General features: G+C 35.3%; 1 protein-coding gene across 1 annotated transcript; it reads right to left on the reverse strand.

Moving 5' to 3' along the window:
* Positions 1–11370: 11370 nt before the first annotated feature.
* On the reverse strand, positions 11371–14693 carry LOC126769340 (uncharacterized). Its single transcript, XM_050488031.1, has 4 exons — positions 14382–14693; positions 13863–14103; positions 12457–12835; positions 11371–12262 (listed from the first exon to the last, which is right to left on the reverse strand). Exons 1-4 carry the CDS (start codon positions 14640–14642, stop codon positions 12247–12249), a joined length of 897 nt encoding a protein of 298 aa, XP_050343988.1. The 5' UTR covers positions 14643–14693; the 3' UTR covers positions 11371–12246.
* Between the last annotated feature and the right edge of the window lie 2183 nt (positions 14694–16876).

The raw sequence follows: 16876 nt of genomic DNA on the forward strand, positions 1-16876 counted from the left end.
TTTTTATCTGTCAATTTTATTTTCCGGGAAACAACGAGTTTTTGCATGTCGGTTTAATAGTTCAACAATTTTTTCTGTGTGCAATATCCGAATGGGACAAAAGAAAATGGTTTAGTTCTATTGTCTAAAAATGTATTTTAACCATTGAACCCATTCATTTTCTAGAAATATCTTTAATTGATGTTAATGTGAAAATATGTCTGTTTAAATAAATGATAATATTTTGACGATATTGCTTGACGTATGAGCGGCATGTACTTAATTGAATATGTATAAATGTATACATATATATGTGTTTAAATACAATGACGCAAAAGGTGAAGGATCATCATTATCTACTGCATAAACCAATACGAGATGAATCAGAGACAAGGCAAAAGTACTGTTTTGATAATTCGACAATTATATTATAATGAAATATTATAGATTAATAATATTATATTGTTTTTTTTTAAAAGGTGACACGAAAGCAACAACAGAAGAATTACTCAGAGCCAAATGAATCACAATCAAGTTAACAAGAATCGCGCAAAGCTATTTTCAATCAACAGCCAATCGTTGTCCACTACTGAACATAGGCCTCTCCCAAGGTGCGCCAAAGCTCCCTGTCCTCCGCCTTCCGCATCCAGTTGGTGCCCGCCACCTTCTTAAGGTCGTCGGTCCACCTGGCTGGAGGGCGCCCTACGCTGCGCTTGCCGATTCGCGGTCTCCACTCTAGGACTCGTCTGCTCCAACGGCCATCGGTCCTACGACATACGTGACCAGCCCACTGCCACTTCAGCCTGTTAATTTTGCAAGCTATGTCGGTGACTCCGGTTCTTTTTCGGATAATCTCATTTCTGATCTTATCCTTCAAAGATACTCCGAGCATAGCTCGCTCCATAGCACGCTGAGCGACTTTGAATTTGTGGACTAGTCCCGCAGTTAGTGTCCACGTTTCGGCACCGTATGTCATGGCAGGTAAGACGCATTGGTTGAAGACTTTCGTCTTCAAACATTGCGGTATAGACGACTTGAGGACTTGACGAAGGTTGCCAAATGCTGCCCATCCCAAGCGAATTCTTCGATCGGCTTCCTTCTCGAAGTTGTTCCTACCGACTTGTATTATCTGTCCTAGGTAGGTATATTCACTAACAACTTCGAGAGGTTTCCCCTCGACGTATATCGGTCCCGGCACGACATGCCTATTGAACATGACCTTGGTCTTGTCCAAGTACATACCGAGACCGACACACCGGGAAGACTCGCCTAGGCTACGCAGCATTTCGGTGAGTTGTGAGATGTACTCGCCGTTTACATTGACTCCATACCTAGTCCAATCCAGCGTTTTGAAAACGTCTTCCAACGCGTTGGTGAACAGTTTCGGGGATATTACATCCCCCTGTCTCACCCCTCTGCGCAGTTGGATCGCCTTCGTCTTACAGCGGCGTTGTACAGACATCTCAGTACCTCGATATATCTCCAATCGATATGACATCTCTGCAATGAGTCGAGCACTGCCCAGGTTTCGATGGAGTCGAAGGCTTTCTCGTAGTCCACAAATGCCATACACAGCGGCTGATTGTACTCTTCGGTCTTCTGCACAATCTGCCGAACAGTATGGATGTGGTCCACGGTGCTGTAGCCTGATCGAAAGCCAGCTTGCTCTGGGGGCTAGAACTCGTCAAGTCGTCTGGCGAGACGGTTCGTGACGACTTTTGAGAACAGCTTATACACGTGACTCAGGAGGGAGATTGGTCTGTAGTTTTTCAAGAGGGTTTTATCACCTTTCTTGAAAAACAGTACCACCTCACTCCCGCTCCACGTTTCCGGGGTCTTGCCATGTTGGATGACGGAATTAAAGAGGCTTGCTAGCTCTTTCAGGACCGAAGTCCCGCCTGCTTTGTTGTTTTTAAGCTGTTCTAGAGCCGCCCTAATCTCTCCTTGGTCAACGACCGGGAGCTCCTCGGAGTAATGGCGCATAAGAGGGGCGCGCTGGTCATCAATACTGATTCCCACGGGTTTATCCAATCTTGAAGAGAACAACTGCCCATAAAACCTCTCTACTTCTCCGACAATCTCAGGCCTAGAGGTAACGATCCCACCATTTTCAGTTTTAAGTTTTGTCAGACGCGGCCTCCCAAACTTGCGAGCGAACACTTTCGATCCCCGATTTTGCTCAATCGCAGCCTTGATGGCACGGGTATTGGAGCGTTGGAGATCGCGTCGCGTCAGCGTTTTTATTGTTCGGTTTAAGGCCTTATCTGACAAAAACGATGGTAGTTTTCGTCGTTTTCTCATGAGCTCGAGTATCTCAGCAGAGAGTTTTGGTGCGTTGTCTCTTCTCTGTGGCGGAAAACACTTGCGGGATGTGTTTTGCAGTATTTTGACCAGCGTGTCGGTTCTCTCATCAATGCTGCTTATGGTTTCCAACGCGTTGAATTGATTTTGAAGTTCCATTTGGAACTTTTCGGAGCCTTGAGCAGCTTGGAGCATGGTAGGTCGGAGAGTAGACCTCATCATTCTCGATCTTTCGGCTTTTAAGTTGATATTTAGAGTGCCTCGAACCAAGCGGTGATCACTTCCGGTATTAAAGCTGTTGATCACTGAAACATCTCTAAATATGTGCCTTTTATTCGAAATGATAAAGTCTATCTCGTTCCTTGTCACGTTATCGGGGCTTCGCCAGGTCCACCTCCTCTGAGGCTTCTTTTGAAAGAAAGAATTCATAAAAAAAAGCCCCTGCGCTTCGAGAAAGTTTACCAGCATTTGCCCCCTGTGATTTCTGCAGCCCAAGCCGTAAGGTCCGACTTTCGATTCACCGCTATCTTGTACTCCCACTTTAGCATTAAAGTCTCCCATAACAACATTGTAGTGGGCCTTCGAGGTGTCGTTGAGGACCTTTGCGATGTCCTCGTACATCGCTTCGACCACATCATCAGAGTATGTCGAAGTTGGCGCACCTGTACGACCTTCAGGGAGTACCTGTCGGAAAGTTTTAGGACAAGGTACGCTACCCGGTTCGACACACTACTGATTTCCACAATGCTGCTAATGAGATCCTTTTTGACTAGAAAACCGACACCACCCTGGGAGAGGTTATCACCTTCGCGGAAGTAGAGTAAGTTACCGGACTCTAGAGTTATCGTGTCCTCCCCCTGTCTTCGGACTTCAGATAACCCCAGTATATGCCAGTTTATATGACTTAACTCTACTTCTAATTCGGCGAGGTGATGGTCCAGCCTCATCGAGCGTCCATTATACGTTGCCATGTTCAGTCGTTTTATACGGTAGCCTGCCGTGAACCGGTGATTCTTAGCACCCCCTGCCCTGCCGATACCGCGACCGCTACCTTGGTCGGGCCTAGCGGGCTTGCCGGTAACTGGGGGCCTTTTTTTGGGCGCATCTGCCATTAAGGGAGGGGTTTGCCCATACTCGCCGCGCTGGGCAGGCGTGTTTATGGGAGGGGGGACGCTGCTGCCCATCCCCCCTTTTCCCCGTCCCTCAGTCGCCTCTTACGACACCCACGGGATGAGATTGGGGGAGTACTATTCTAAGCCGGTACTCCACGGCAAAGCTATTTTATAGAAGACAAAACTATTGGGATAGATAGTTTATAATGTACAAATATATCCATTATCTCATTTTAATACAATTGTCGTTAGTATTTATGTATGGCGAATATATAATGTTAAATATTATGTTGAGAAGTCACGACTGCCAATTTACAATTAAGAATTATCGTATAATTTATAAGATTATATGAATATGTTGCTATATACTATATTGTATCTATGTATGATAACATGTTAGTTCAGAATTATCAATCAAAGACTAAGCCATGTAGACATCCGTAGGCAATGCGAGTCTCTTGTCTGCTCTTCCCATAGGTAGAATTTAAATGAAACCTACGTTTTAATATCTTATATTTAATAAAACATATTTGGACTTATTGAACTATCATTAAGGCTTTATAATAACAAAATTAAAATATAAAAAATATATTTTGAATTTAGAAGGAATGACGTGAAATTAAAAATAGACCATAAATTAGAGAGGCAAGCCTAAAAACATTAATTAAAAATACAGACATTCAGTTTCTGGTGGCATAACTTTGTTCACGATAGTTTTTTTTTACCGATGATGATAATTAAGAAGGCCAATCTCAAGAGAGACTATCCAACTGCGCATGATATAAAATGGTGCACAAACGTGTGGGCACTCTCTATTCAATTTCAATTATTTAAACAATTATTTTTACTTAATTTCTAGTCGTATATATATATATAAAATTGTATTTGTTATGTGTTTAATTAATCTATAATTCTTATATATTTTAATTGTAATTTTTATGATTCTAATTTTAATTTTAATTATTAATGAATGTTCTGTAATTATAAATATGTAATCTGTAGACAGTTATGGGCCTCGATGCCTGAATAATAAAGTTATTATTATTATTATTATTATTCTCTCATAATCCGATGGGACGGTAATTCGACAAAACCGGAAAAAAGCTTAAAAGACTTAACGTGCTTTCCGAGGCACGTTTTCAACTTCCAGACCTCTAGATAGATAGATAAATTTGCGGCCTCATATCTACTAAAACAACGAGTTGGCGGCGAATAGACAATGTAAGAATTGGTTTATATTTCTAACCGTTCCAGAATCAATGCTACTATCATACTAATACTGTTATTTGGAAAGTTTGTATGTTTGTAACTCGATCACGCAAAAACTGCTAGATGGATTTGGGTAAAATTTGATTTGACATAGGCTACTCACGAGCGAAGTCGCGGGTGAAATATAGTGTTATATAGCAGTGGAATTACCAGATGGGCTATTTGCTTGTTTTTTACAATATCATGTGTTTCAAGGGCATTATATGTATGCCTTCCTGTTATGTATATAAATATATAACGCAAATTGAAATGCTTCAAAATATCATATCATTTATAAATCATGTGTTAGTGTTGCTGTAAAGTGCAAATAATGACCTTGTTGGTTGTTGCGATTATGATAAAGCTTTTTCTCAGTAAAATTGTATTTATTTATCAACTTAAGTTATCGGTAATATTTTCCCAATGCTTATATATTTTAAATGTGTATATTCTTATTCGTATATTTAGAACAAAATTATGCGCAATATGAAGATGATTACTGGTGGAAGAGCTTTGTGCAAGGTCATCTGGGTAGGTACCACCCACTCATCAGATATTCTACCGCAAAATAGCAGTACTTGGTATTGTTGTGTTCCGGTTTGAAGGGTGAGTGAGCCAGTGTAATTACAGGCACAAGGGGCATAATATCTTAGTTCCCAAGGTTGGTGGCGCATTGGTGATGTAAGCGACGGTTAACATTTCTTACAATGCCAATGTCTATGGGCGTTGTTGACCACTTATCATCAGATGGCCCATATGCTCGTCCGCCTTTCTATTCTATAAAAATAAATAAAAAGATGATCTTTCTATTATTGTATGCGGGTTTTTATTATATTATCATATCTTGTAATGCGAATTGGTTTTTAATTTTTTTTTCGTTACTCTATAAACGCGGTGCAATAATTCTTTCTGTCCGTTACGTTTTTATGGCTGAACTACTGAACCGATAGCAGAATAAGGAATTTAGTTACTAACCGATTTTCACGCGGGTGAAGCCGCTGTTTTCAATAGCTATGCTATATTAAATCCTCATTGTTAATATAATAAGGACGTAATATAATTATCTGTATTTCTATTATCTGCTTTTATTTTTCCTTCTGGCCTCATTATTTTGCTTACTATTCTACTTTATATAGCGGATGATTTTATAGTCAAGTTCTCTCTCTGTCATCAATAACTTGAAATTCGAAGCAGGAGACAAAGTAATGTGTGGGACTTAGCCTATAATTTATATAATAGTGATTTAGTTTAGTAACAACCCTTAAATGGCCCATTACTGGTCAAAAACCTCGCGTAGATTATTAGACGCGAGGAGAGACTAAGCAGCTTATTCCACCAAGTATCCTTCAGTTTTGGATATACGTATGACAGACTTGTAGAATTTCACATGATATTAAAACCGAGCACAAGTCGAAATATAATTGTTCATAAGTATCACGTGAAGTCATTGGTGCTTGTCCGAATTTGATCCCTGAACCTTAGGATACTTTCTACGCGTTTTATCGACTCAGCCATATCTATAGTATCATACGTTTTATTAAAAGTCAGTGGTTTTTCATAATCGAAAGCATAGACAAAACAAATTTTTTTTTTAACCTCTTATCGATACTAATGTCAGCTATAATAAACCTTACAAATTTTTAAAAGAATATTTGTAAATGAATTTTCCTTATACACATTGTAAATGTGATAATATATGCTTTCTTATCTTTGGGATGCTCACAAAGGCGACGTCATGAGTATTACGAAACAATTAATTACCATTAAACAAATCATCGGTACTATTATTATTTTTTATAGTTAATAATTTATTACTTTAATAGGTACTAGCAAAATTCGTTTCATGATATATTTACGAATTTTCAAGGCGACCGGTTAAATTGTGTAGAAGTGAATGTGCTGCTGCGCCATCTATCGGCGATATGCAAAAAAATAGATAGTACAAAACCTTCAAGACTAATTAACCTTAACTTCGATACCGTCTTCGACGGAAAGGCTCAAAATCCTACGAGCTTTTATACGCGGATGCTTTTGACTTCAAGTCCAGTCATGTATGAAGTATTGTAAATGACAGGCACTTATTTGTTGGCTTTGCCAAATATCATATTGATACTCTTGATTAAACGAAGAGTTGAATAGTTCATATGCAACGAATTGATTGATTGATTGAAATTAAATCTGAGCTTACCTCATAGAGGCACAGTTGTCTGTGTGTTCTGAAGTGTACACTGTGTATTTCGGATAGTGTAGACAATCTCGTCATCTCCGTCATCTTTTATAACCGAAGTACAAGACCCATCGTAATCCTGCTGTCCTGCTGCTAACATTCCAGCTACAAGGCATCAGACATTACGACATTACAATGTCGTTGAAGCTGAAAGATGGTCTTTGTCTTTGTGTTAGTTTTTGTCGTTCCATAGTGACGTGTTCAAAATATCATATATTCTATTTATAGTTACTTATAGCGTCGCTGGCAGGTAGTCACGATCATATTTAAACATCTTTTATTTTTTTCTTTTTGAAAAGTCAAATCAGTTTGCTTTTAATGTGAAAAATATATTATGTTCGAAAATATAAGTTCGAAATACGAAATTTGTTGTAGGTTAAGGTATTTTGGAGTTTTTTTACTTGTATATAATTGAAGTGACAAAATATAACTTTTAAAATTTTCTAGAATAATTAATTAATATTTAATAGATAATTAAAATAAGTGATATGTTTTCAAGAATCTTTACTTATTATAAATAAAAAGTTTTTCATCATTTATTAAAATTATCAATTAAAATCGTGTATTGTGTTAAAAGAGGATGTAAAAAGATTTTTAACGCCTGCTTCGTTTAAGAAAGCAATCGACCACTTAATCGATTTATTGCTCGAAAGGTAAAGTACCTTTAGTTTTAAAATATTTTGTCCGTCATAAAGGTTTAGCAAATTTCCGATATTTACAAAATTTTATGTAAGAAAATTCAATCGGCATCATTACATACATTTCAGTGCTTTAATGAAGGGATTTTTTTTATAGTATTTTAAAAGATAATTTTAAGGCAACTTTTTAAAAGGGGGTAAATGAAGGTAGTTGAGAAAACAAAAAAATAAATTATTTTTGTGCTTGAAACTTGCAATTTTAATACTTTCACTCGATACTTTTCACAATGAGATGTCGGGTCATATAGACCGTCGAATAAGCGAAGATAGGATAAATGCGATTCCACTGCATTTCAAATTTAACCTTGCCTTAAGAAAAAGTATAAAAAGGAACAATAAAGTATTTTTATTAATTACCTGTTGTATAATACTGTTTAATAGACGACCGTTGAACTTTGTTTTATATGAAAACGATAATTTGTTTTCATCTTACCGGCAAATAATTAAAACATCAAAAGCAAATTTTTAACATTAATAAACAATAGGATTTTCCACGGAATTGTACGTATTTCATAACGCCTTTGGAACGTTATTTCAATGATGTATGGCTTCTTCCACCATTTTGTATATAATTTAATAATTTACATTAAAAAAATAGATTTGTTTAAAAAAATGTAATTCTAGTATTTGAATCTTCCAAATCTCTATTATATCTTAAAAGAAAAAGTTATATTATTCTTTTGTTTAATCATAATCTTATATTGGTTATTTTTATGCAAAGTATTTTTAGTACTATTTCAATAATAATGATGATAACTATTTTAATTTACTAAGCCACCGAAAGCAACGGTCTTAAAAGTGATATTATTTTATTGAGGCAAAGAATATATTCGCCGAAATGCTAAAAACAATTAAACAATTATGAAACATTTTTTGTTTAATTATAATTTTCTATTGATTTTTTAAGACATAAAAATTAATTGTTTAACTATATTTCAATAATAATGATGATTGATACGAAGTTCTCATAGCTTGACAGATACCATGTATATTTTTCCGACAATAATATTATGTTTTTTACAGCCATCAGTATCTATAGTTTGATATCCGCCTCTATTAATAAGAAGTGTTTAACTACAGCAATTAAAATAATAAGGGTGTTTTTACAACGTATGGTAATGTAAAAATAACCAATAGAATGTATATATTTAATATAAATGTTGTGAAAAAATAGCATCTCATCGCTTAAAAAGTGTTAGTATTAAAATTAAGATAGATGTAATAAATAAAAATGTATAAATGTTATGACTATGATATAATAAAATTACCAGTCGATGGTAGGGCTCTGTGCAGGCCCGTCTGGGCTTCACTCATCAGATATTCTGTCAAACAGCAATACTTAGCATTGTTTTGCTTCATCATGAAGGGTGAGTGAGTCAATGGAATTACAGGCGCAAGGGACATAACGTCTTAGTACTCAAGGCTGGTGCTTTGGCGATGTAAGGAATGGTTACCTAATATTTCTTACTGTACTGATGTCTTTGAGCGGTGGATACCATTTACCGTCAGGTGACATTTGCCTACCTATTTTATAAGTAAGTAAATAAAATCTTATTATAGTTTTAAAGTTAAAACAAATAAATAAGTATGACATCACGAACCATTCCATAATGAATTTATAAATTCTCCGCGTGAACAAATGGAATGCTCTGGACCTCTTCCGTGATGGGATGGTTGATTCGATTGTTCGTCATGTTGACCGCGAAGTGTGTGATCGGCCTAAGTAATCTTACGATTAGCTCAGTGTCATTGCATTTGCATGTACAATCGAATAGAAAATATTACCAACTGAGCTGTTATGGCGTGTATACATATTATAATTTACTACACTTAACAATATGGTAATTGGACACAGAATGAGTTTTAAGAAATTAATAATTGTAGTAGTATTATTATAATATGAATATGTAAAGTATTCACGCAATACGTTTGCTATTAAGGTAATTAACTTTAATTAATAGTAATTTAGTAATATAGTTATATAAGCATACCTAAGTAACGGAACCAAGATCAAAGATTAGCAAAAAAAAGATAAATCATAGTCTGTATAAAAAGAAAGAAATATGAAAAAATTATATATAAAGCGAAAATTGCAGAAGAGACTTCAATGGAATTCAACATCGAGTACATTTTTGCGGCTTTTGATAACTTCTTACAATAAAAAAGTACATTCTATAGTCTTTATTATATATATTAGGTCCTTACATATGAAATTAGCGTTTTATCGTACTGACCACTTTGATCTGAAATATGTTCTCTTTGGTTAAGAATTCGAAATTCAAATTTATAAATTCATTTAGCTGGTACATTTGAGTGTTGAAAACAGTCATTCATTTGTTTTTTCCTCATTATTTTTTTCTTTGGCGTCGCTTATTACCGCACAATGGAAAACATGAAATATCGGTATATTTACGAGTACGAGTTCTACCGTGGCACCAGTGCTGCAGATACAGCTGGAAGGATTAATGATGTGTACGGCGCTGGTGTCGCAAAAGAAAGCATGGTACTGCTGTGTTACTTTGCTCAACCAACACAATAATGAAGGGATTTTTAATCGAAATTTGTGATAAAAAGTGGTCACTGTACGATAATCGGAAGTGTTCGTTGCAATGGTTGAACCCTGGAGACCCAGCCAAATCCTGCCCTAAACGAAATTTGACTCAGAAAAAGTTACTTGTGAGTGTTTGGTGGACTAGCGCCGATGTCGTTCACTACAGCTTTCTAAAATCTGGCCAAAAGATTACGGCAGATATCTATTGTCAACAACTGCAAACCATGAAGGCAGAACTAGCTGCTAATCAACCGAGATTTGTCAATCGCTCTAGGCCACTGCTGCTTCACGACAAGGCAAGACCACTGCACAACAAACAACCACTAAGTTAGATGAGCTACAATTGGAACGTCTGCGACATCCACCGTACTCCCCGGACCTTGCTCCAACAGATTACCATCCGGATATTTTTCCGGAATTCGGACAACTTCTTACAACGAAAAAAATTCACCTCCGATGCGGCAGTCTAAACCGCCGCGTTCAAAGAGTTTATTGATTCTCGCCCCCATGGTTTTTTTAGTAAAGGGATCAATGAACTACCTATGAGGTGGCAAAAGTGCATAGATAACAACGGTGCATACTTTGATTAATTAAATATATTTTACAAAAAAAAAATGACTTTGTATTCCTCCCGTACAAAACGCCAATTTCATATGTAAGGACCTAATACATACATATTTCCAATAGTCAAAAAACATCAAGATAAAATCGACGAACAAACAAAAACCTCGATATTTACTATAGATGTAATTTGTCTATTCATTCAAATTAGAATTAAATAACAATACACATCACAGTTTTCTTGTGTTAATCGTTTTCATTAGTTATAAAACCTTCTTATATCTAGTTCTTGGTATACAATTTATGTATTTATTCAGATTTGTATGCTCTCTTGCGAAGATTATCATTATTAGCATGTGGTTAGCCGCCAAGCCTCGCAATAATTAATATTTATTGCCGTAGATAATAATATAAATTTATTTATATCAAATCCACCTACTACCTAGGTAAATAAGGAAATCGTTACTTTTTATATACTTATTAAGATGTTAATTGATTTGAAGAATATGACTGAAAATTGACTAGTTTTGTGTATGGATTGATTTATTTCAAGAAATTATCACTAATTTGAATAAAATACATACTTACAAAAAATATTTTTATTTAATTTCAGTAGCAAAACTCAATTCAAACATATTATATATTCGAGGAATGTTACAACACTATATATATAAAAAAATGAATCACACACAATCAATTAAAAAAAAAGTTCTTTTATTTAAAAATAGAATAGAAGTGACAATGAAGACTAACAAATTAATTTGTATATTCTATGCATTCTAAAGACATCTACATGATTAACAAGTATAAGGCGTATTCGTTGTCATAGCTGTTAATTATCATACTATAATTATGCATTTAACTTAATAGTGTATAAACATCATACTTTATTTATACATGCTGTTACAAACGAGGATTAAATGGCAGTTTATTATAGTGTTGTAGAGCTACTCCTTGTTTAAAATAGTCTTGATAGTAGAAAATTAGTATTTATTTATTCTCATATCAAAATAACAGATTAAATTGAAATTTAAATAAAGAAGTGTATACAATACATATTAGTTGACATTCAAATTCTGTATGCCTATTCATACAGAATTTCACACGCTAATTCATTTTGTATTTACCACATAATTATCAATTTCAACAAGTAAATAAATCATATAAAATAATATACATATATATAAAATTTTTTCTCTGTGATCATTTTTATTTATTAATATTTATATTACATTTGTAAAAGTAGATTAATGCTTAAACAAAATTAAATTAAAATCATCCTTTAAACATGGCGCTAAGACGAACTTAATACTGCATTCTTTTCTTTATTTGCAAAATTCTGTCAATAATTGCACTTATAAGAAATGTAATGTAATGTTGTGAATGTAGATTACATTCTCTTTTTATTGTTTCAATGTTTGATTCCAAGAACTTAAAATGTCTTTCTTGTTATTGATATAAAAATATATCATACTAATAGTGGATACATATCATGAAAATTTGTATATATTTTATAATATAACAAATTTTCTTGTTGGTAACACTATTATCTAGACGGTTTAATTTCATTTAGCGTTTTTTGTACCTGGAAATAAAAGAAAAACTTGTTAGGATTTTTAATAAAACCAGTAATGTAATTAACATTTAAATCATGATTGTTAAAATTAAGATGTTAATTAATTTGAAGCGTGTGATAAATTATTAACTATAATTGTATTCTTTTGTGTACTCCTCTATGTATTTGTATACTTAATATCGTGTAGTTTTTAGAACACTTACGCGTGAGAATTCACATGAGCTGTCGCAGTAGCCGTCGCAGTTGCAGTTGCACCACCGCCGTGGCTACCACCGCAGCCGCCGCCGCAACCGCCCCCATGTCCAGGTTGAATATACCCATTCCCTCCGTAGTTGCCGCCGCTGTATCCATTGTTACCGCCATATCCGCCGCCGTACCCGCCACCACCTCCGCCTCCTCCACCGCCACCGCCGCCGCCGCCGCCACCGCCGTAACCACCGCCGCCTCCACCACCGTAACCACCGCCGTAGCCACCGCCGTAACCACCGCCGTATCCGCCGCCGCCGCCGCCCCCGTATCCACCACCATTGCCGCCGTAACCACCGCCGTAATTGCCACCATAATTTCCGCCTCCATGATGCCCTGAAATTAAAAATAATAATTATTTAACCACCATTACATTTTTTTTATTATTTAATCTACAATCGACAAATTTTGAAACACATTTCAATACTACGTAAAAATAAAAATGTAATATTTGAGAAATAGAACTTAATGATTTGTAATACGCAAGTTGAATAAAGTTCTGGTCAATGTCGTGAATATTGACCAGAAAACAATATGGGTGCAATTAACAAGGTTTACACTATTATTTAAATAATATTTATTGCGAAATCATAATTCGGACGTTTCATGCTTTGATCGTATAATTTAAGACAAAAAGTTGTTTTTCGTTTCACGGTTCGTAACCAGTTTTATATTGGCAATGTAAAAAATATATTACAAAGAGAATCCTTGAGAAAACAATATCGTTTTTAATATCATATACAATTTTAATGTGTGGCCTTTGAATTTGTTGCTTTTATTATAATTTATACTAATATCATAAAGCTTAGGATTCCGTTTGTTTGTTGAAGGGCACTAATCTCAAGATATACCTACCAGTTCGATATTAAATTTATAATATACTTTTCTTTCTGTATGGTTATAAATTTTTGCTAAATTGGCTTAAGCTTCATTATATAACGATCCCTTTTAATATAATATGACCAATCATATCTATCAGAGATATGCTTCAAGTCTGATATATTTTCATAAATGATAAGAAATAATTAGAATATAGAATTGTTTCTACTAACATACATCTCTCTAATTTCTTTCATTTAATAACAAAGTTCTCAATTTGAGTACCACTCAACAGTGATAAGGGCTATTCTGTAATAACAAACTCGAAACTCACAGCAGAAATCGGTCGTGAATATCAGAAAACGATATGCGATATTGACCATAATGGTTATAACATTTCAAGGATACACAGATTAAAATAGTATATCATCATAAGTCGTTTGTCAACATTACAGTATTGAAGTGCTGGCTGATTATATACCTTTGATTAAGATTTGTATCTATTTATATATGAGTTAAATTTATGTAAAACGTATAAAATTACCTCCATGTTCTTTCACGACTTTAACAACAATGGTTTTTGTCGGTTCCTGGTATCCACCATGACCGCCGTATCCTCCTTGACCACCGTAGCCACCATCGTAACCGCCACCATGGCCTCCATATCCACCGCCTCCGCCATATCCAAATCCACCACCAAATGATATGCCTCCAAGACCTAATAACTTCGTAAGATGTCGCTTTTGTCTGTTCGAACGGACTGGTCTTTCTTGATCTTCCAGTTTCTATAAAAATATATACTAAAATATACTGAACAAGCAATGTTTGATATGATTTCCTTATAACGCTCCGTGTAAGGAAATATTACGTATACGGTAAAATTAATGAATAAAACAGCATTATTATTATTTTTCAAATTATCGGTTTACATATTTGGAAACCAACAAAATATATACATAAGAAATATGTTTTTTTTTATATAAAATAATAATAAAAAAATCTATTTTTTTTGTTCGTAATAGGACTCCGCTGAATAGATAAAAATATTAATTTAAATATTTACCTGAACATAAATAGGTTGTGTATTCACACCTAACGATTTGGCTTGAGGCTCCAAAACTTTAGGCTGTTGATTTCCCTGGGTGAGAAGTACTAATATTGGAAACTGGCGCGAGCGATCAGTAACGTGAGCCCTTGTTTCCCTCGGGGGAGCTAAAACTGGAGCCACGTAAACTCGCTCTCCGCCTCCTAGGGCGTTATCATTCACGGAGGCGAAGGCGACCGCCGCCAGCGCCAACACGCTCACTACACTATGGAATCCCATCGTGATTACTGGCGCAGGACTCACGCAGTCGACCTATATATAAGCCAGTATTCTATCAGACGCGATCGGACGTCACGGACCGCTTATAAATGTCTATGAACAGGACACCACGCTTCTCACGATGACGTTATCAGAGAAATACCTAATTACGAGTGATGCTTCTATTGATGTTTGTATTGTAACAGTTCATAATAACAGAGCGAGTCGTACCTACTTCAAACGTGTAGCGACCTATTGCATAGTAATTTTGCGCACTCCGAGCACGTATCTGGTTATTCCTTAAAACCGGACGCTGTTCGGCATGTGTGTGAGGCGCTGTAACGATGTTCGACGGTTTTTTTTATTAAGCTTTTAAGACATTCCTTTAGTAAAGATTGTACACAAAATACAATATAATTCAAAATTAAAAAATCACTTTGATCTCTTATTCACTTTTCATCCTTACAAGGACTTTTCAATTATTTTTACAAGATGCGTTCAATTTAACACTTACCTATTCGGAATATAGATTCTCCTGAGAAAACCGCCAAGTAACTCAGCCATTTCTCTTTTTCATCTAATTTTTACTTGTAGTAATAGTAGCGCTTATATATATATATATTTTTTTTATAGAATAGGAAGGTGGACGAGCATATGGGCCACCTGATGGTAAGTGGTCACCAAACGCCCTTAGACATTGGCATTGTAAGAAATGTCAACCATCGCTTATAGCCAATGCGCCACCATCCTTGGGAACTAAGATTTTATGTCCCTTGTGCCTGTAATTACACTGGCTCACTCACCCTTCAAACCGGAACACAACAATATCAAGTATTGCTGTTTTGCGGTAGAATATCTGATGAGTGGGTGGTACCTACACAGACGAGCTTGCACAAAGCAATACCACCAGTAAAATTTCTGTTATTAAGATCGAATCTAAAAAGTTACATTGACATATTTGTTATTTATTTAAGTCAGTATATAATAGTTATTTAAATTTATTTATTATTAAAATAAAACATTCATATACAGGTATGTATGCCGCTTTTCGAACAATCTTACTGTTCTATAAACTAGCTCCAGATATAAGGATCTATATTACAAAGTATCGTGAATACCTTATACTTAAAATACCTAGTCATACAGTAGCTAGACACAAACACCGTGAACAGTCGTATTGATGCTTAATAACATAGATACGTTGGTATGATTATCTAGTATTAGATAAGCATAATTGTTATTGACAATTAGATGCTGGGAAAAATAATATCCATGGAGAAAAGGTGTTTTGCGGCTTTGTGAATTGGTTTCATTTTATATATTATTGCGACATATTTTTCATTTATATCATTTCAATTTTGATAAACGGCATAACAATAGTATTTTTTACACATTGCGCCTTCAGCCTTGAATTACAAATTTATAAAATATATACGAATGTATATATTTTATTTAACGCCCTCCAGCCAGGTGGACCGACGACCTTAAGAAGGTGGCGGGCACCAACTGGATGCGGAAGGCGGAGGACAGGGAGCTTTGGCGCACCTTGGGAGAGGCCTATGTTCAGCAGTGGACAACGATTGGCTGTTGATTGATACGAATGTGTACATTCAACCGGGCTACTACTGAGAATTGAGAGAAAATTCAATAATTTAATGATTCCAAAATTGGAACTGAAAATCAGGATCTATAGTGATATTAATTTATAATACAGCGTAAAATGGAAGGTTGCGTGGACTGAGGTATATATATTTTTAATCGACTTCAAAAAAAGGAGGAGGTTCTCAATTCGTCTGTATATTTTTTATACAGTTATTATGTTTATTTTTTATGTTTTTTTTTACTATTAATAGGCTAGCGTTTGACCGTTGACTTGCCTGATGTTAAGCATCGACACGGTCTAAAATGTAGCACGCTTACCTATAAGAAACCTGTTTACTCTGGATGTGGAATGAATGGATGGAGACACCAACATTATACCTATCAATTTATGAATTGTGTTTGATGATTTATTTGCTTTGGGTTCTGTAAAGACCCAAGGTGGTATTGAACATTGTTAAGTTTTAATAAAGCGGACATTCAGACAAACTGTAGTTTCTTTTAATTATAGATTTTATTATCAATGTTTCAAAGGTTTCTACTTTTATACATTTTGCGGTCAGTTAGTACAGGTGGTTTGCGTATTGAATTTTCATTGTGAAATATTATACCGGTTGATATAAAAAGTATATGTTTATGATTGTATACGTAATATA

Source organism: Nymphalis io, chromosome 1, assembly GCF_905147045.1.
Source record: "Nymphalis io chromosome 1, ilAglIoxx1.1, whole genome shotgun sequence".
Taxonomy (NCBI): domain Eukaryota; kingdom Metazoa; phylum Arthropoda; class Insecta; order Lepidoptera; family Nymphalidae; genus Nymphalis; species Nymphalis io.

Excerpts from the sequence above, each read along its gene's own strand:
- LOC126769340 (XM_050488031.1), bottom strand. The coding sequence starts at position 14,642 with ATGGGATTCCATAGTGTAGTGAGCGTGTTGGCGCTGGCGGCGGTCGCC. Across the intron at positions 14,104-14,381 it reads CACAACCTATTTATGTTCAG|AAACTGGAAGATCAAGAAAG; the intron begins GTAAATATTTAA and ends ATATTTTTATAG. Across the intron at positions 12,836-13,862 it reads AGTCGTGAAAGAACATGGAG|GGCATCATGGAGGCGGAAAT; the intron begins GTAATTTTATAC and ends TTTTAATTTCAG.